This window comes from Petaurus breviceps, unplaced genomic scaffold, assembly GCF_028583685.1.
Source record: "Petaurus breviceps papuanus isolate PSGF00001 unplaced genomic scaffold, PetGlider_PUasm1.0 76, whole genome shotgun sequence".
Taxonomy (NCBI): Eukaryota; Metazoa; Chordata; class Mammalia; order Diprotodontia; family Petauridae; genus Petaurus; species Petaurus breviceps.
In genome coordinates, this window is record NW_027186473.1 from 10,822,880 (window position 1) to 10,844,544 (window position 21,665).

General features: G+C 40.4%; 1 protein-coding gene and 1 pseudogene across 2 annotated transcripts in view; one reads left to right on the forward strand and one right to left on the reverse strand.

The window, feature by feature from the left end:
• LNX1 (ligand of numb-protein X 1) overlaps positions 1 to 21,665 on the reverse strand; it is a 150,963-nt gene that overhangs the window by 17,559 nt on the left and 111,739 nt on the right. For both annotated transcript variants that reach the window (XM_069105230.1, XM_069105231.1), the window contains 2 exons: positions 20,598 to 20,969; positions 4,408 to 4,542 (listed from right to left, as the gene is read on the reverse strand). In XM_069105230.1, the coding sequence (XP_068961331.1) occupies positions 4,408 to 4,542; positions 20,598 to 20,969 (507 nt within the window). The remainder of the gene's footprint in view (positions 1 to 4,407; positions 4,543 to 20,597; positions 20,970 to 21,665) is intronic.
• On the forward strand, positions 7,873 to 8,292 carry LOC138175010 (transmembrane protein 14A pseudogene; annotated as a pseudogene).

Genomic DNA, 21,665 nt, shown 5'->3' on the forward strand with positions numbered 1-21,665 from the left:
CTATTGCTTCAGCTGTCATCCTCTCTTCCTCTTTTGCATCTTCAGTATCTCACCTTGCACTGACTAGGCTTCTATCTTTCCAATCCTAAAAAAAAAAAAAAAAGCCTTTCCTGGGTCTCTTCTTCCCATCCAGCTGCCATCCTGTCTTCTCCTCCTTCACCTGCTAAATTTGTTGGAAAAGTTGTCTAGAGTAGATGCATTCCTCAGCATTCACTCTCTAGTCAACCCTTTGCAATATACCACCTGGTTCAAACAATTCTAAGGTCACCAATGACCAAACTCAATATTCTTCTCTCTAGACATCATAACCCTTGAACTTTTTAGCACTTGATACTGTTGGTAAGTCCCTTCTACTAGATCTTTTCTTCTCTCTTGGTTTCAGAGACACCAAATGGTCCTGATTCTCCACCTACCACTCTAACTTGTACCCTCCTCCAACTATCTACTTCCTGATCTCTTGACAGAGGATTTTCTAAGGATCTATCCGAGACCTTCTCTCTCTACATTCTTTCCTCTGACAAACTCATTCTCTTCCATGGCTATAACTCCCACTATTACATAAATGACTCCCAAGCTATATCTTCAACCCTGATCTCTCTTCTGAACTCTGGACCCATATCTCCAATTTCTTATAGGATTTCTCGCCCTGGAAGTACCAACAATGATTCAATCTAAACAAACAAGTAAAAAACTGGCCTTATGCTTTTTATCCTTAAACCTAATCTTCCTTCTGATTTTACTGTTTCTATAGCACAAGTTTTCATCTGCTCTCCCATAATAAAAACTTTGGAATTTTCAAAATTTAATTAGCTTCCAAATCCTGTTGCTTCTGTCTTCTTTGACTATCACCACTGCAGTAGACATCCTCCTTATTATTTGTATGGATCTCCAATCAAGTTTTTCTGACTCTACTTTCTCTCCTGGAAATAATCCAGCATTTTGTTTTGTAATAACTGCCTAGTAGTTATGAAATAGTGTGCATGATGGATTTCTGGTTTTACTGTTTGTAAGCAGTGTAGCATAATTATTACTTTATTATTAATTAGGGATCAATGTAGATTGTGCAAGAAAAACAGTGAAGACTGTAATTATTTTTATTGTTGATTACTTTGGGATTAACATGGGTTATGCGAGGAAAAAGTGAAGATGTACATTACTGCAGCTGATAAGAACTTAGCACCTGCCAAACACCTACATGACCTGGGAGCTAGAATTATACATCAGAAACTCACCATCTTTCATGGACTAACAGATAACAACTCCCCATACTACAAATAAGATCTGGAGAACTAAATTTAAAAAATGCATTAAAACCAAATCTAAATCACGGATTGCAATGTCCATAATCCACCAGAAACAACATTGATTCATTAAAAATTAAGAATAGTGATTTGAATAGAAATCACCATCCCAAATATTCATAATTTCCAAATCACATGGAACAAAAAGCTTTCAAAATGTAGATGGGGCATTGGAGGAGGTACATATCATCCCCAAAGTTCTATCTGCTCTTAGAAATGTGCTGAAAATCCTTTCAGTGAGCTTCAGAAGATAAACACATCCTAATCCTTTCTTTTTTCCAGCAAAAAAAAGCATTGCTCTTTGTATGGTAGCAAAGAATAGGAAATTGAGAGGGTGATCAATTGGGAAATGGCTGAAAAAGTTGTGATATGTGAATGGAATGGAATGCTACTGTGCTGTAAGAAATTATGAAAGGGATAGTTTCAGAAAAGCCTGAGAAGATTTGTGTCAACTGATGCAAAATGAAGTGAGCAGAACCAAGAGAACAATCTACACAATAATAGCAATATTGTAAAGTTAATCAACTTTGAAAGACTTGGTAAGTGTGATCAACACAATGACCCACCACAATTCCAAAAGTTTCACAATGAAACATGCTACCCACATCCAGATAGGGAATTAATTGATTCAGAGCACCATATTTTTTTTTCTCATTCTTTCTTTTTCTTGTTTATTTTTTTCCATGGGGAGGGAGGGGGGAACGTGGCTAATATAAAAAATTGTTTGGCAATATAAAAATAGGTTTTGTTTTTCTTGCCTTCTCATTAGGTGGGGAAGGGGGTAAAAGGAGAGAGAATTTGGAACTAAAAGAAATAGAATAAAAAACTCTCTGCACTTAGAAAAAAACTTTAAAAATTTATTGTGTCTACCTATGCAAAAATACATAGAACATTGACTATAAAGGAATAATACTGGAATAGTGATATGTCCCAGGACTATTTCTATCTGAACCCCATTCAAAAAGATAAAATTATAATAGCTTACATTTGGATAGCACCTTAAGGTTAACATATAATAATTAACATATTTATTAACATAAATTAACATAATTAACATATTAATTAAAAAGTTCAAGGATTATGATGTCTAGAGAGAAGAATATTGGGTTTGGTGATTGGTGACCTTAGAATAGTTTGAACCAGGTGATATATTTCAAAGGGTTGACTAGAGAGTGAATGCTAAGGAACACATATACTATATATATATATAATACTATAGACAACTTTTCCAACAAGTTTAGCAGGTGAAGGAGGAGAAGACAGGATGGCAGCTGGATGGGAGGAAGAGATTAACATATAATAATCTCATTTAATTATCACCTCTGAGGCTTACTAGCTATAGCAATTCACTCAATTTTTCTGAGTCTCAGTTTCCTGACCCAGGGATAATAATGCCTGTGGTACCTACTTCACAGGATCAAATAAGAAAATATATAAAGTGTCTCAAAAAGCCTTAGCGCAGTTTTAAGCTACTGAAGCTGTTTAGAACTCTTAGCTGGCAGTGTCTCTGTCTCTCAGTTTCTTTCTTCTTCCCTTTACCTGTTGCTCTCCCTCTTCCCCCCTTCCCTGTCAGTGTTTTATGACTTTTCAAGAGACCAGTGAATTGTCTTTTCATTTTTGCTTGGCCTTTATTTTTAGCATTTTCAGCCTCTGAAGATGATACGTTTGCAGAGGTGAATTTTGACATAAACAGAAAATCAAAGCTAGGGAGGGGACTGAAAAGGTGAATGATCAGAGTCAAGATGCTTCTTGGTTCCATTCTGAATATAATTGTTTATCTTCTGTCAAGGAGAGGACTATATCCATGAGTGGTACAGGGAATTCCTTGCAGGGGAAAATGAGAGGTTAAATGAAGGAACCAGAGACACACAACCATATGCATCAGAAGCAGAGCTTGAACCTATATCTTTCTAACTCAAAAGTCAGCTTTCTATCCACAACAGCAGGCTGCCTCTCCTCTGTGCCTTCATCCATCTATCCCTCCACACACAGATAGAAAGACAGACACACACAAAAGTTCCATCACCTAAGCCTGTTGAAGCTTTACTCTCCCTTGAAGACAACACAGCTCTCTGCACCCTGGACAAGGCTATTTCCTGTCTCCCTCCCACCCCTGACATCCACAGCCAGGCAGTGGCTTGCATCTTCACTACCTCTTTCGAACTTTCCCTCTGTCACTATCACACAACAATCACTTCTCTTCCTTTAAAATTCCCTTTCATATTTCCAGATCCTTCTCTCTCTCTCTCTCATTTGTGGACCTCTAGGTCACTCCCTCTTCTCTGTCCCTTCAGTACCCAGCTCAAAGTCACCACCTCTGTCTCAACCTATCCCTTTCCAGCACTCTTTTGTCCCAATTCCTCAGACTCTATGGCCCCTCTCTATAATCACCTCGACCTTGCAGGCAGGTAGTCAGGCAACAACATTTCTTGAGAGCTTACAATGTGCCAGGAACTGTGCAGAGAAGCAGTCATGTCTTAGACTCTCCCCTTCAATCTCCTCTCCCCAACTCAACTGAATTTTCCCCAAAGGGGAAAATTCCTACTTATGGTGCCACTTTCTTACCAGAGGAAGTTCTAACAAGGAAATGGGGGAGGGAGGTGGTTAGTGATATAAAATGGTCACAGACCACAGTACAAGCTGTACCTACTGAATCACCCCAACTCAGCCCCTTAGGAAACAAAGAACAAACATCACGAATGCCATCATTATAATCATCTTTAGCCAGACAGAGAATTCCCAAAACTCAAATCTAGTCAAACTTCTTGCTTTATTCTACGGTCTTTTTTTTTAATCGGTCTAAAAGAATTTTCACTAGGGAACATGGCACTTGATTGTCAGATGGGAAAGCAGGTTTGTCTATAGTGTCTGAGGAGGAAACTCTTTCTTGTTCATCACTCAACTTCCTCTTTTCCTACCCTGGATATAAGATACCATAGCAATAAAGAAACGTGGGCTTTTGACATTTGTAATTTAAAGCCACCAGAGTCCTTCCTAGAGATAACGTCCAGAGGTAATACCTAGAGATTTTAAAATGCTAAGGCAGCAAAACAGCCCCCATTTCTGTAGCACCAAGAGCTGGGGTGGCTCCAGTTCTCGGACTCACCTTGTGGGCATTCCTCCTCTCACTGCGGCGCAAGGTGGGACTGCCATTGATGTTCCAGCCTCCCTCCTGCAAGATGTCAGGACCCTGCTGTCGAGTCTGCCGGGACACAACGAAGTGAACACGCCTTTCGCTGGCCTGTGTGATGAGACACAAATGTAAATCCTGGCTATTAGCTTCAATAAATCCCATACCAGAGGATGGATTACATAATTACAGAATGTTAGCATTGGAAGGGACTTTGGAGATCATCTTGGCCCCACTCCTTGATTTCACAGAGCAAGAAAAAGACCCACAGAGTTTAAGTGAGTTTTGCCTGAGATCATACAGCTACTTAGCGGCAAAACCAAAACCAGAATCCAGGTTTCAAATGCCAACCAGGGCTCTTCCCTCTGTAGGACGGCTCACTTGCATAAGACTTTGAGAATCTCTCTATTCTTAAAAAAGGTCATCTAAAAAATGTTGGTGTTATCAACATCAATAAACACAATGTTTTTCAACCTTTGTTCCAAAGAGTATTTTAATTTAATAAATAATAATTTAATTTAATAGTATATTAGTAAATATAATAATAATTTAATTAAATAGTAATTTAATAAATAGTCACCTTTTCACTCACTGCCTTAGACAACAATGTTTCAGAGCATTCTACAGGGTGTTATGTACCATATTATCTATCTACCAGGAAAAAAAAATTCTTAAAAAGGAAGATGAAGAAAAAATGTGGGGAGATAAGAGTGAGAAAGAAAAGAAAAGAGAGATTATCTTGATCTATCCCTAAAAGAATTTAAATTTCTAGTAAGGAATTAAAAATAAGCACACATGGAAAATTCAAACGTACTCCAAAATAATAATAAATAACTGACACATATAGCACTTGAAGGCTTACAAGGAATATTATGTATATTAACTATTTTGAGCCTCTCATCAGCCCTGTGGATAGGGTAATTCATGTGTTATTATCCTGATTATACACATGAGGAAACAGAAGTTAATATAAATTTTAACTGGCTCATGTTGCACAGCTAATTATTACAAGTTGAATTCGAATGCAGAGCTTCCTGATTCCAACTCCAGAACTCTATCTACTATAATACACAGAAGCCCATAAACAATCTTAAAAAATCTAATGTGAAAACTATGGAGAATACATTTCCAAGAGTATGTGAAGTGTTAGGATTAGAGTCCATTAAAAAAAAAATCCTGCATCTTTAATAAGATGCTGATCATACTTTATAAACCGCTATTAATAGCTGGCTATTACTATTACGAATCACAATTACAAATATTACAACTGTGTAGTGCTTTATGGTTTGCAAAGCACTTTATTAAGTTCTATTTCATTTGAACTTCACAACAATCCTGGGAGGTAGGTGCTATTATTATCCCCATGAGAAAACTGAGGCAAAGGTTAAATGACTTGCCCAGTGCCAACCAATTAGTATCTGGGGCAAAATTTTAACTTGTCTCCCCAACTGCAGACACAGTGTCCCATCTACTGTGCAACAACCCTTAGAAATAGGTCACACAAGCAGGATCATCCCCTTTTATAGGTAAGGAAAGAGATGAAGCTGGCTGAACTCACTGAGCTAATTAGTGACACAACTCAGAATCCATACCTCTTGAATTTTTCTGCTACAGTATATTTAGTCTACTAAAGATAGGAAAGAAAAAAAAAACAGGAATTGACTTGGTTGCAGCATGAAGGGTACAGAGTAGAAATAAAGAAGAATGTCCAAAATATTAAAATTCTTAACATCTGGGAAAGTTATAGAGTCTTTCCTTCTAAAAACATTTCATGAATAGCCTTAAAACTATCCAAAGAAAAAGTTTTTGCTTTTTATAATGTTCATTATTCCATTGAGTGAACACACAATTTTTTCTAACTTATCCAACTTTATTGTAGTGTACTGCACCTTCCTTATTTTGTACACACACACACAACCAAACCACACACACACACACACACACACACACACACACACACCCCAGAATCTTTCTGTTGCTCTTTGGATCACCCACTGTTCTGATTTTTCAGAGATCATGGTGTTCCTTGGTTCACAACCACATAATATTGACAAAAGAATTTTAATTTTAAAAAGCTGGGTTTCTGTTTCAAGGACGGTGAATGGATGTGTGATTCCTCCAATCTAGGGAATGCCCAGATGCACTTTGGCCCCTTTTCCAACCTCAAAGGGTTGCCTAGCTCTTTGAGAATTTAAGTGACTTGCCCAGGGTATATAGCCAGTATATATCAGAGACTGGACTAGAATTTGGTCTGTCTTATATCATACTGCTTTTCTATGTCAAAGATGCTTAAGATAATTAAAAGCACTGTGTAATTTCCCAAAGTAATCCAATTTACTTTTTTCTCCTATTCCATTCCTAAGTCAGCTCCCTGTTTAGGAAATAGGGACTCAGGGACTAATTCCATGAGCTGCCCATCTACATGAATGTCATAATCTGGGAAAGAGTCATGCTTCACATGTTTGGTTCTTCTTATGTGGATTATTACATGGATCTCTTTTGAGTGGCTTTGGATCTCAATGAGGATTGCTGTATTCTGAGACTTGAAGTTATCAATATGTTGTCATCCACAAATGGAGTGTTTTGTGCCCATGAAAGTTTTTAAACGATGTTACGAAGCAAAGAACAGGAGGTGCACTGTTCACATAGTGTAAAAAAGGGATAACAAATGGGGTTGCACTATATATATTGTTAAAAGACCTGGAATACAGGGTCTGGCACAGAATTTATGGAAGGACATAGACAAAAATCACTCAGACTGAGAAGGAATGAATAAGCTGCAAACTGTACCAAAGGAAAGAGTACTCACATCAGTGAGTTCACAGATCCATTAAAGTTTATGCAGCTGCACTCATACCTCCCACGTTAGAGACAAAGGAAGGTGATGCAGAGGGAGATCAGAGACATAATTCAATGGCATACTGTGAGTTAATTTCTGGGCTAAGATTTATGATATTAATGATACAGGGAAACCAACTCCAGTCTAACTGGTACGATTTTGATGAAAAAGCTGATGTAGAAAAAACTCAAATAGAAAAGGATCCCTGTGGGCCAAATATTGACAAAACAAAATTACAAATCAGCATTATCTATGTTGTATTGCATTTTCATTTACTTAGTTAACCATTTCCCAATTACATTTTTATCTGGTTTGGGGCAGAACTGGGAAGTGGCCCACAAAGCAATGAATTTGACTTGTATGAAGACTGAAGTGAGAAGAACCAGGAGAACAATTTATACTACATCAACATTGTTAAAATAATCGTGAAAGATTTAAGGACTCTGATTAATGCAATGATCAACCCTAGTTACAGAGAATGAATCATGAAGAATGCTACCCTACCACCCAACAAGAGTGGATGGACACGGAGACCAGGAGGAGCAAGCAGAGGAGGGGGGAGGAAGGTAGGGAGGAGGAGAGTACAGAGGGTGCTGGAGACAGGACTGACTCCTGGGCACAAGACTTTCTGCCAAGACACAGAAGGCTCTACAATCTGCATTGGTGGAGGCAATGTCCACACCGATGAAATCATGGATTCTTAAGACGTGCAACCATGACTATTGACTGGATTGGTTTTGGATATGCTAGTGTAATAGCATTTGGAGGCATTTGGGGATATCATTACAAAGGAATATTGTGTCTTTGTTTGCTGGTCTTTTCTTTGGTTTGTTGGTGGATTGTGGGGCATTTCTCCCATGACCTCCGAGATGTCAAAACGTCCCTATTCACATCCTTCTTCCTGGCCACTATCATGGGCATAAGATTCAAGAGATCCAAAAAACTAATGTCCGCAAGAATTATGGCTAGTCCTAGGCCTAAGCCTCTTGATGATTTTGAGACTCATCTTGACACTCTTATGAGAATCCCCAACTACCAAGGACCTAATTCCCACCCTTCCACCACAGCAGATTAAATACGTTCTTTGCACTTAAAAGGTGAGTTTCAACAAGAAATGTCAAGCATCTGTAAGGAAAAAATAACAGCTAACACACTGACACTTCTCATATTAACATTAGTTTACCAGCTTTTTTTTAAACCAAAAAGGTTTCCACCTGCTTTCTAGTTGACAATGATTGTTTCCTAAAGAGTACTTAATGAATCATGTCTCATTGACCCTCATTTCCCCTCCTTTTATTTATCACTATAGAAGGTACAAAGTCATTTGTCCACCATTATAAATTTTTAAAGTCTTTTATATTTGTTTACTGAAAACTCCAAATACAGATGTCACCAAACAAAAGTTTACATGACAATATTTGTCAGTTAATAGGATGCCTTATGTGTGGTTTGACTAAAATACTGATAGTTCTAGTCTGTGTTTGTCTTACAAGCTGCAGAGTAAATACTTGTGTTCTGAAATTTAGATTTTATTCCATCCTGTGCAGACACTGGATGTAGGAGCAGAGTATATTCAAATAAAAGTTCTTCTATTAAAAAAAAAAGAGCTGATGCACAAGAAGATACACATTTTGGGATATGACCGATATGGTCATTTGTTTTGCTGAACTGTGAACAGAAATCTCTGCGTCATGGATGGGACTAGTCATATATAAGAAGCCTTCCCCAAAATGACATCCTACAGTGGAATTTGGAGCTAGTTTACTGATGAGATGAAGGTACTTCCCTATATGTCATCTTGAAGCAGTCAAGCTAAAACATAATGCATCAATTATTATCTATGTGGTTGGGAATTATAATATTCTATGGAAACACGTTGCAATGAAAAAGTAGACACAAAAGTCCCAGTCCTAATGAAGTATAGAAAAAGGAGAGTAGAGAGTAAACATCTGCCTGTGTTTCTCCAGCACTGTATATAGCTTGCCTGTACACAGCTGTTTGCATGTTGTCTCCCCCATTAGAATGGGGGTTCCTTAAGGGCCCAATACTGGAACTGTATTTTTTGCCTTTTGATTCTCAGTACTTAGCACAGTGCCTGGTACACAGTAAGCACTTAATAAATGCTTGTTAACTGACTCTCTTGGGTGGATGTGAACATTCCAAACACAGGAAATAGGGAGACTTCAATAGATGGAACTAGATAGAGGTCAGGTGAGACCTCGAGGCTGCCCAACTCCATTTGGGCTGATTCTATGCTTTCCAAGTGACTTTCTGATTACTCGTCACTTCTCAGGTCACTCAGTTCTGGGGAGTCAGTATCCTGAAGGGCAATGAAGAATAATTGCAACTTTCCAGCATAAATCTAGACTCTTATGAGTTGGGGCAGAGTGAGCCAATTATCTCAAGGAAAAATCATCCCCAGGTGATTTGTAATCACCAACTTGGGCATTAGTTGGGGGTTTCTCTGTGCTCTCCCTTCCATAGCCCCACCTCCACCAAAATCATTATCCAAGGCAGTAGAAATTAAAGAGATTTGGTACCTGCTTACCTTTCCATTCTTTTCTTTCCCTCCACTCAGAGGTGATAGGGTGAAGTAGAAAGAGCACTACTGTATGAAATACGAAAAAAAGGGGGATTGATTTGGAGTCATGGACTTCAGAGCACAGTGGTGATGAAACTCTGGCCCTGTAGCTTACTGCCTATGTGACCCTGGGCAAGGTACTGAACCTTCAGTTTCCTCATCAGTAAAATGATGATGAACTCTAAGATCCTGCTTCTAAATCAATGGTTCTATGAGTCTAAAACACAGCTCTTCTACTTACTGTCTACAAAACCTCAGACAAGCCAGTTTGCCTCTCTGGCCTCACTTACCTCAACTGTAAAATAAGGTTGGGTTAGTAGGTGATCTCTAAGGTCCAATTCTAAATGACTGATCCAGGAGACCTGGCTTCTGATCTCGGTCCTGACACTCATTTCAATTTTCCTCATCCGTAATATCACTACCTCCTTTCACTGCACTCTAAGCCCTGTACAAATTTCTACTATTATTGTCCTCCACCACCAGTAACATGTTTAAAGACAATGAACAGAAACCCCATCCCTGAAATCGATAGGGTCCTTCTCTACACTTTCATCTCCATCCCCTTTCCTCATCAGAGCAGTACCATTTCTACTAATTAGCCTTCATCAAGGTAGTGATTTTCCTGTATTATATCACAAGTCATAGTACAGAAATTACCCCTATAATATCAATATTGTAAAACAACTTCTTGGCTTTATTTTTTTTCTTTTTAAGAGAAATTTGTCCCCAAGGCTCTCCATTCTGATTACAATTACAAACTGATTATTTTTTGTGGTTGTTGTTCAGTTTTTTCATTTGTGTTTGATTCTTTATGACCCCATTTAGGGTTTTCTTGGCACCAATAATGCAGAAGTTTGCGAGTTCCTTCTCCAGCTCACTTTACAAATGAGGAAACTGAGGCAAACAGGGTTAAGTGACTTGCCCAGGGTCACTCAGCTAGTGAATGTCTGAGACTGGATTTGAACTCATGTCTTCCTGACTCCAGGCTGGGTGGTCTATCCACCATATCACCTAGATGACTGATTATTTACAAGAAAGTTATAAAAGCAATGGATTCCACATTAAGACACACAGCAGCTAGAAGCTTCACAGGAGCCTGAAAATAAGTAGAGCCTGTGAATTCAGAAAACCAACTTCAATTCTCCCAACCACTCCTCTTGTATAAAAAGCCCAATAATCTCTTCTGATCAGAGCAGTTGCTGCTGTTTCTTTCCCTGGTGTTTCTTATCAGATCGAAAGCAAAGATGTTCAAGTCAGGTTCAGAACACCACATAAATAGCTCATCCAGGAAGCAGGAATTAAGGAACCTGACACAAAGATCTATGGCATTAGCTAGCTAAATGCACTTCTTGGAAAAGGATTTTGTAATAACTGTGTCCACTTCTTTGTACTGCTGGCATCAATTATCCCAATGAGGTTATCTCTGAAAGAGAAAAATTTCCCAAGATAAGTTGAGGTAAACATTAGGGATGAATCAAGATGAGCCCAAGTTGGTCGGTCTCTCTCTCTCTTTCTCTCTCAGAAACTTCAGGCTTCTGAAGTATGCTGGCATGACTTTCCACTCTGGGTCTGTGTTTCGTGTTGAGTTAGTCTTGGAAAAGAAGAGGACACCAGATCTAATCACCTCATAAAGGATCAAGAGCGTTTTAGGCTCATACATCACATCAAGTGGCCAGACAAAGCCCAAATGCCAAGGAGCAGTCTGCAACAGCTATTTAATTCACATTTTCAGGCTCAGACTTCTCACTGGATTTTCATGTGCTGTGTCTAGCATTAAATTATTGGCAGGAAGGCTCCCCTAATAAATAACTGCTCTCCATGTACATGGAAATCCTTACTTGCAATGTTAAATTCTCAGCTCACACCAGCCACCTAATAAAAATGTACACCAAGTCTACAAGTAAAGGGGCTTCTCTTCCAGAGTATCTGGGTCGGTGAGGTGGGACTTATCATAACTGGTAAAATGCCAATTATTTTGTGCAGGTGAATCCATTGTACTGTACCCTCATGCATTGAGCTAGACTTGGAATCAAGAGAATGAAAATCCGACATAGACTTACTAGTTGTGTGGAACCCAAACAAGTATCAATCTCTATTGAGCAAAAACTCTTTGAGGCCAGGGACTACTTCATTTCTATCTTTGCATCTCCAGCTTTACCCAATGCCTGGCACCTAGTAGGTAATTAATAAATGTTTAATGGATTTGTTGTAAATAAATGTTTAATTGATCTATAAACTAAAGATACTAATACTTGTACTACTTGCCTCATGAGATTTAGCAAGCATTTCTTAAGTTGTTACTATGTGGGAGGCACTCAGGATAAGGAACAGGTACTGGGCCTGTCATCTTATTGATATAGGGAACTCTCAGCTAAGGAAAATCCCTCTACTAAGGCAGGCCACATCATCTCTGCAATATAGAGACTTAAAACAGTTTCTTGGCTCACTGAGAGGTTAAGTGACTTAAGTAGGGCCACATAACCAATATATATCCGAGGTGAAACTTGAACCCAGTCTTTCCAGAACCAAGGGCAGCTCTCGTTCCAGTATACCAGGATCCAAGAAGCAGAGAGTAAAAAGACAAAAACAAAACATTCCTTGCCCTCGAGGAGCTTACATTCTTCTGGAAGGAAACAATGGATGTAGGAAAGAATTTTGCAAACCTTATGGGGCAGCTAGGTGGTGCCATGGATAGAGCATCAGTCAGGAAGATCCGAGTTCAAATTTGTTCTCAGACATTTACAAACTGTGTGACCTTTGGACAAGCTACTTTACCCTCTTTGCCTTAGTTTCCTCATCTGTAAAATGAGCTAGAGAAGAAATGGCAAACCACTCCAGTATCTTTGCCGAGAAAACCCTAAATGGTGTCAGAGAGAGTCAGATACCACTGAATAGCAACAGATTTTGCAAACCTTATAGCATTATGTTAGAACATTAGTTATTATTAGGTGACAGAAAGGAAATACATTGGAGCACATGGCACAAAGGATTGTTTCCTTCTGTTAGTGGAGGTGCAAGAGCTGGTGCTTGTTTACCATTTTCTTCACTTTCCATATGTGGCATGGGAAAGGATGACTAAAGGGGAAGGAAACTGACAGAGAACTTGTCAATAAGAGGAATCACTCATCATGGAAGTTTGTCCATGAGGCAACAGGAAAACAAAGTATTTCCATGTGGTTTTGTTCCACTAAAGCCCTCCTCAGATGGCTTATCGTGGTGTGGAAGTGACCCATTGCATGTGATGCCAGTGATGTACAAGCTGTGATAGAGCCAAAGACATGATGGTCTGGTACTGTGGGAATGAAGAGTTCTGGATTGAGGCCTATCTTCACTATTTCCTACCTGGGTAAATTGCTTAACCTCTCCGGCCTCATCTTCTGTATCTGTAAAATGAGGAGCTTGGGCTTGATGACCTCTAAGCTCTCTCCCAGCTTTCAATTTACAATCCTACGATCCCACCAAGGTGGAAAGACTAGGTCTAGATCCTAGCAACTGTCAGCTGAGGACCAATCTAGTTAGATTTGGAGAGGCTTGGGCTCTCCAGAAGCTGTTATAAAGCCACAAGGTAATGGATTTTTTGGCCATAGCAACTCATTAACTGGCTCTAAGATATCTTTAAGATATTTATGGTATTATGATAGATATATCTTATAGACAGGGATACCCTGGCAGAGGGGCTGCAACCTTCGATCATGCAGGGAGTGGCCATGTGAATAAAATTACAGATCCTTTAAAGTTTTTCTTTACCTTTGTTGCATCATGGACTCCTTTGGGAGTCTGCGGGAGCCCATGGACCCCTCTTTGGAGTGATGCTTTTGAATGCATAAAATGCATAGGACTATAAAAGAAAACATTTATATCAAAATACAATCATCACACTTTTTTTTTTAAGTTCAAGGCCCCTCGTGTTAAGAATCATTGTTGTAAAGAGAAAGAATGTGTAGAAATTTTATCAATTGGAGTTACAAAGTTATATCATTTTAAGTAAGGTTTCCTCTCCTCTGTATCTTGTCTTTCCCAAGTCAGATAAGGAAGCTGACTCTGAGAGCTGAAATATTATTCCTTTCACTTCCCGCCCCAATTTCCATTTCCTTTACGTTCATTGCGCCTTGTGCCCAAAGACCTAGATTCACATCTTGGTTCCAATACTTACGATTCCGAGTAAAGCACTTTATAAACTTGACAATTTTCCACAAATGTGAGCTGTCATTATTATTTTTGTTATAGCATTAAGGTCAAAACCAATAAGCTGATTTCCTATATATATATAAAATGAAGGGGTTGATTTGATGGCTTATAGTCCCACTAAGTGCTTACTATGTGTGAGGCACTGTGCTAGGCTCAAAGATACAAAGGCAAAAATCAAAACAGTTCCTGTAGGGAACACAGGATGGGATCACGGATTTAAAGCCCCAAGGAACCCTCATCTTACTGATGAGGAAACTGAGGCAAAGGGAGCTTCAAAGTTTTGCCCAGGATCACACAGCGAGTAAGTATGTGACCAGCATCTGAATTCAGATCTTCTGGACTCCATGTCCAGGGCTCAACCCATACACAGCACTGACTTTGGAGAGTCACTTCTCAAAGAACTCTCCCTTTGTTGATGCAGACACAAGAGTGTTCACCTCTTTGTCACAGTCCTAGTGAGAAAAGTTATTAAAACAGACCCTCAGTCCATATATTCTTTGCAGCATCGTACAAAAAAAAACACAGAAAAGAGAGAGTCTGCATTTCACTTTGAATTCTGACTCCAGGGCACTTGATTCTTCCCTAGCATCCATCCCATCTCCAGATTTTCTCTGCTATGCTACAGAAGCCTCCTCACCATAGAAGCTCACTCTTACCCCTGGACTTCTCACACTGGAAGTACCCTCTGCTCCTGTGACCCCTTCTTCTGATTGGCTGGTTCCTCCCAAAACCTCCATTTTAAGAAAATTGTACAGGCCAGTCACAGTCATTCCTCTCCAGGCTCCACTCCTGATCCTCCGGACATTCTCTACCCTATCCCTAGACATGCCCTTCTCCTTTTCAGCTTCCTTTAAAGTTCTGTCTTCCTCCAATGATATTTAAGAACCTTAAGGGCAGAGTCTATCTTTCTTTCTGCTTGTATTTGTATTTCCAGTCCTTGGTACAAGGTCTGGTATACAGTAAGCATTTAATAAATGCCTGTTAACTTGACTTCTAAATGGTTGTCTCAGAACTCCAGGTATTCAGCAGCAATCATTGGGTAACTAGAAAGAAAGACATCAATTACTTGTTCTTTGATGGCCTCTAAAGCTATGTCCTACACGCAATGTTATAAAGGTCTTAGTGTAGTTTTAAACTATCAAGATACAGCTTTATGTGTGCATGTACATTACATATATGTATACATACATACATATCCACATGTATACATGTACATACACACAAATATACTATGCAGGAGTGTTTCAAATATCTTAATATAATTTCAAGTTAAGATATATGGGATACTCTGAATCTATACAATATACACTGAATACATTTAAAATCACCTGTGGAGATTCCTTATTTATTAGTTGTCCTTTGCTGAAATAACTTATCAGTTAATCGCTATGGCTATTTTTTCTCAGAAGGGACTAGTGAGGTCACTTAAATGGCACCTTTCCTATCCTGTGGCAGTGCACAATGAGAAGTCTTCAAGACAAGATGGTGCCTGAAAAGACCTGGCAATTAGTATCCATAAGATACCGAGTTTTGTCATCTATGTTGCTAAATCTTTCATTGAATAAGTCTGAAATTGTTAAAAAAAAACAAAAACAGTGTTGGAAAATTAGGAAAGCTTTTGTTAAGTCTAGCCTCTGATAAACTTAACCGGCTGTATCACTGTAGGCTGGTCATTTAACTAATCTCTAACTGCTTTCAGACTTCTCAAACTGGATATCCAATAGATATCTTAAATTCAACTTATCTAAAACATGGCTTTCGCCCTGAACTCCCCACCCACAAAACCTTCCCTATTACTGTAGAGGGCCACACCAACCTCCCAGTCCCTCAGACTCAAGCAAAGTTCACCCTCAACTCCTCACTATCTCTCAGTGTCTTTCCCTTCCCACCCCCATTCCCTGCCCCCTAGTCCATATCGAAACTGTTACCAAGGCTTGTCGAATTCCCCTTTGTAACTACTTTTCAATTTGGCCCCTTTTTCTCCTGATATGTCACCACTCCAGTGCAGGCCCCATCACCTCACACCTGGAGTATTTCAATAGCTTAGTGGTGGGTCTGCCTGCCTGGAGCCTCTTCCCCACTCTAAACTGTCCTCCATTTAGTCACTAAAGTGCTTTTCCTCAAGGGCAGGTCTGCCCACATCATGCCCCTGATACCCTCCCCCCACACCCACATAAACTCCAGTGGTTCCATATCACCTCAAGGATCAAATACAAAATCTTCTACAAAGCCCCTCATAACCTAGCTCCCTCCTCCCTTTCCAGTCTTCTTACTCCTTACTCCCTAACACATCTTCTTTGACCCAGTGACACTGGACTCCTGGCTTTTCCACAAATAAGATACTCCATCTCTTGGCTCTGGGTATTTTCTCTGGCTGTCCTCCATGCCCAAAATGATCTCCCTCTCCATCGTTACCTACTGACTTCTCTGGCTAAGTCCCAACTAAAATCTTCTGAAAAAAGACTTGAGGGGGAGGCCTATTTTTATTCCCAGAACCTAGCACAGTGCCTTGTGTGTGGTAGGTGTTTAATAAATGCTTGTTGGTTTTAATTGAAAAACTTATAAGCTAGAAAAGAAAGACCTCAGAGATTCTCTAGTTATGTCCCTCATTTTACAGATCAGAAAATTAGAGCCTAAAAAAGAGGGTAAAGAACTTTCCCAAGATCAAACAGATGGTACACTATGGAGCCAGGATTTGAACCCAAGTCCAGATTAATTCCAGTACCTTCTCTCTTAATTATTTCCAATTTATCTTGTATATATCTTGGTTTGCATAAATATGATTGCATGTTGTCTCCTTCATTAGATTCTGAGTTCCTTAAGGGTAGGGACTGTTTTTGCCTCTTTTTGTATCCCTGGCTCTTAATACAGTGCCTGGCACACAGACAGCACTGAATAAATGTTTATTTGTTGATTTAAGTTCTAAGAGCCCCTGGGGAACTCTATAAGACTATTATTGACAAATGAGTTGCTGATCTGCTTGGTGGAGGGGGTTTTTGCATTTGATGAAATTATGAGTCCAGACCAAAATACTCTGGTGACAAAATTTCATAATAAGCACGATTCTCACACCACAACCACACCCATTCTCATTACTTGTATGTAGGATGATGTGTCTTATTAACTGATCAGTACCCACTGACACCCCAAAGTTCAGTACATTGAGCTCTCTGCTGAATTTATCACAGGATGTAAGTTTAGATAATGGTTCTGCTACTTACTGCTACCTGTCAGACTTTTGGGGCCTCAGTTTCCTGATCTGTAAAATGAAAGGGTTGGAGCAAATGACCTCAAAGATCCCTTAAAACTAAATCTGAGACTATCGCCTTTCATCTTTCTCTTCCTTATTTTTGATACATCCATTTCAGGCATAATCCTGCAGATTTCAGCAATTCTACTGTTACATTCATTTAAGTCGATCACATGACTGCTGTTTTCAAAGTGATTAGGAAACTGACACTGGCAGAAAAGCATAATTACATCCAAGTTGCTAAGGAAATGACTTTCACATAACCTGAGACTCTTGGTTCTGTCATGATGGGGTTCTGTTTTACCCTGGGCCCAACATTTGGGGTCTGGCAAACCGAGGGCTGCTGTTGAGTAAGCAGAGGTTAAGACCCAACATTTATAAAGTCTGTCCAATTCAAAACATTTGTGGCTTCTTCTGTAATAACTCTTCCCTGAAATCATGTGGAAAGACCCAGAGTGCGTGGTACCTTAAGAGAAAACATGACCAAAAAGACATGCTGTCTGGGAATTCTTCTGTTAGGCAAATGTGATTCATGGAGTTCACACATCAGGCCAAAGCTGGCTGGGGATTGGGTAGAAATCTGACCTTCTCCCTTTGATGGGGAGCAGTCTGTTTAATTCCATCCCCTCTCCCCCACCTCCAGCCCGGCCTGGTGCATATTACAAGAAACATAGAAATATCCACATTTTAGAATTAACAAGGGCTTAGTTGAGATTTTTTTTTCAACAGTGTTTCATTTTTTCCATTTCTTCCCCAACCAGTTTTTTGGTGGGATCTTCCCCAGCCCACTCTCCTTCTGCTTATAAAGCAAACTGGTTCTGTTTAGTAAGCAAAAGGAAATGTTTTTAGAAATTCCCATTGTTAGGCAAGATTTCATTTCATAAATGAACCTCCCTGAAATAGAGTAGGTTGTTTTTGGGGGTGGGTTTTTGTTTTCCTCTCTGTTAGCAAGAGGAAAAATCCTGAATTCAATTATGATCTTTTCAACTGACACAGTTGTCTCAGCAAACTCAGTTCTGTGAATATTATATCTGAGATGTGCTTTTTTTTCCCCCTAAAACTTAAAATGCCCTGTATGTGGTTCAGAGGAAGCTCAAAGATTCCAACAACTAAAAGACCTAGAGATAGTTGGTGGTGATGTGGTTCCTTCCCTTAATCTAACATCACAATATATGTGACTCTAACTAACATAAAGACAATCAGAATGGATTCCTCTTTCCAGGAGGGAATATTCATGCATTTGGCCTACGTTATGTGCCTGTGGAATGGTACCAACATTTGAGATGCCCATCCTCATCGCATGCAAATAGGGCTTTATTTCAAAGATGTTTAGGCAGCTGTGTTAAAGGCGTTCCAAGGAGCCTTCAAAGCCTTGGGGCCTCAGACAAGAAGGGAAAAGCTGCAGGATTTGCCATGTGGACAAATGGCATTTAAAAGAGCATTCACAGTTGATACTCTTGGCAAATGACTTCATGAGAAATCCCTGGGGGGTGGAGCTGACATGGGACAGTTTCATTAATGCCTGAGTAAACCATTTGCCATCAGAAAGGGAACAATTCTGGCTTCACTCTGTTTGTCCCACAGTGTGAGCGTCTGTCATGGCGCACAGAGCAGGGCGAGAATTGTACTGAGACAGTGAGCCGATGAACAGAACACTTAGGTTGGTCCTTCCTTAACAAGGGAAGGAAAGAGTGAGCCATGTGGGGTCAGGTAAATCACCTCACCGCTCCTGGACTAGATTTCCCCATCACTAAAATAGAACTGTCACAATCTATCCCTTATTTGTCCTGAAAGTGAGTTCAGATGAGCTAATATAAATGAAACACCATCAATACCTCAGAAGACAGCAGGGTCTTACTGGGATAGAATTAGTGGAAAGACTCCTTCAGGGCGGGGATTTTGTCCTGCCACAACTCCTCAAAGCATACTGGTCTCTCAATAAATAGTGCCAAATTACTGACAATCTTCTCAGGCTCTTCAGTGATTTTTTAAACTCAAGATATTACTAAACACAATTTAAACATCCCAGCCCCCAGATTGGATTTTCTATGCAAAACTTTATGGGAATGCTTTTGTACAAAGTCCACAGAAGTATAATGGTATCAACACAACTAGAAAGGGTAGACATACATAGTAAAAAGGTAGAAAGAGCAAATATTAGCAACCCTCGCAATATCCCCAGCTATATGCCATCCCACATCGGCTCGAGGACATGAACTCTGAACCAACATGGTGAAACCGACGAAGCAAACAATTGTCTCAGTACTCTTCTGGGCAACCTGGTGGGGGGTGGGTGGGGTGAGAACAGAGGAGTGAGTAGAGGGAGTACTCATGAGACTCCCGTCGGCCCCAGGAAAGGCTCATCCCAAGGGAATCTAAGAGCTTACTCCTGCCCCAGCGTACGCTGGGTCCCTAGCACCCTGGGAAGAGGAAGCATAGGGTTATTTTGCCTCAGACATTCCAAGAATGGGCTGGAATACTCAGAGGACCTGGAGCACACAGGTTAGTGTGTCTTGTCTCTTTGTTGTCCCTAAGATAAACGCCAGGCCTCCCTGAACTCAGCAATGTGAACATGTGAATGCCTCTGTATTGTGATACACCTTCCAGGTGCTAATACGGTCCATTAGAGCACATTGTAGTGTATAGAGAGCAGGTCTGGGAGTCAAGAAGGCCCAGGTTCAAGTTGTTCCCTTGGCACATACAGGCTGGCTGACCCTGGACAACTCACATAAGCTCTCAGTGTCTCGAGTCAACTTTCTAACACTAGTAATTTCAGAACAGCTGCCAATTTACCTTGGTAGAGGAAGAATCCTCCTCAGAAGTTGTCCATGCCAATGAAATCACAGGCCCAGTTAGAAATGATAACAATTATAATAATAACTCACCTTTCTAAAATACTTTATAATTGACAAAACACTTCCCTCACAGCACCCCTATGAGATAAACAGCACAAATAGTATTCTCCTCACTTCACAGGTGAGAAAATCAAGTTTCAAAGAAGTGACTTGCTCATAACATGTAGCTTAAGTCAGATCCAGGATCTGAGCCCACATCCCAGGCACTCTTTTCAAGACACAACACTGCTCACTATCCATTATCAGATGGACTGATTATTGTGATAACTGGGCGGTCTTCAGCACTGGTATGAGTAACATTCACAGCAATGCTACTTGGATAAAAGTTGTATAAATGCTAGCCTGTCGACCTTTTCTCCCCTACCGAGTCACAACAAATTATGTGTGTCATCACAGGGATGGGGCTGGGGTGGAAGACTATTGATGACAGGTTCAGAGACCACCATGGCTCACCTGGATCAGCTGGGCGGCCCTTTCCGGACTGCCATACCGCAGGTCATGTCCGTTAATGGCCAATACCCGGTCATTCTCCTCCAGCTGGCCATGCCGGTCAGCCACACCACCATCCAGCAAGTTGAAAATGAACACCCCTGGTTCGTCCACCCTGCGCACGAGTTTGATTCCGAGCTGCTCTTCGGGGCTGCTTTTGTTCAGGATCACGTGAAAGCTGTCATCACGGGGGCTCTGAGTCTCAAGGGCCAGTCCACTGGACCGACTGCGGTATCTTTGCTCCCTCAGGACTGTCAGCCGCAGCACCTGGCAAGGCTGTCTCAGGAGGGTCAGGGCGTAGCTGTGAGGCACACTGCTAATGTCCATGCCATTGACCTAAGGGAGAAGGAGCCAGAGTCAGGGCAGGGCCCACAGTGCACGGCTTGTTTTCTTTTCTTTCCTTTTTTTATACGTGTACCATTCACACATGGGCATGGGCATGGGCATACAGAAATCCCCACCCTATCCTACAGACAATTGTCAGCACTTTCTTCTCAACCCAGATCATGTTGTATTCATCTCATTTAATGTTCCTCAGTGGAAAACAATTTTGACAGCAGAGACTGTTTCTCATTTGTATCTCTCTACCTCTAAAGCCTTACTAGCACCTTACTACTTGTTGTTTTTGTTGTTACTTGTTGTAACCTTATTTAGGCTTTTCTTTGGGGGTGGGAGAGGGAGGAAAGGCAATTGGGGTTAAGTGACTTGCCCAAGGTCACATAGCTAAGAAGTGTCAAGTATCTGAGGCCACATTTGAACTCAGGTCCTCCTGACTCCAGGGCTTGTGCTCTATTCACTGCGCCACCTAGATGCCCCTATTTAGGGTTTTCTGGACAAAGATCCTGGAGTGGTTTGCCATTTCCTTCTCTAGCTCATTTTATGGAGAGGGAAACTGAGGCAAGCAAGGTTAAGTGACTGACTTGCCTAAGGTCACCCAGCTACTAAGTGTCTGAACTTAGAACTTCCTGACTACAGATCCAGTACACTGTCCTCTTCAATGTACTACCTAGCTGCCATGAGTTTGCAGTTTTT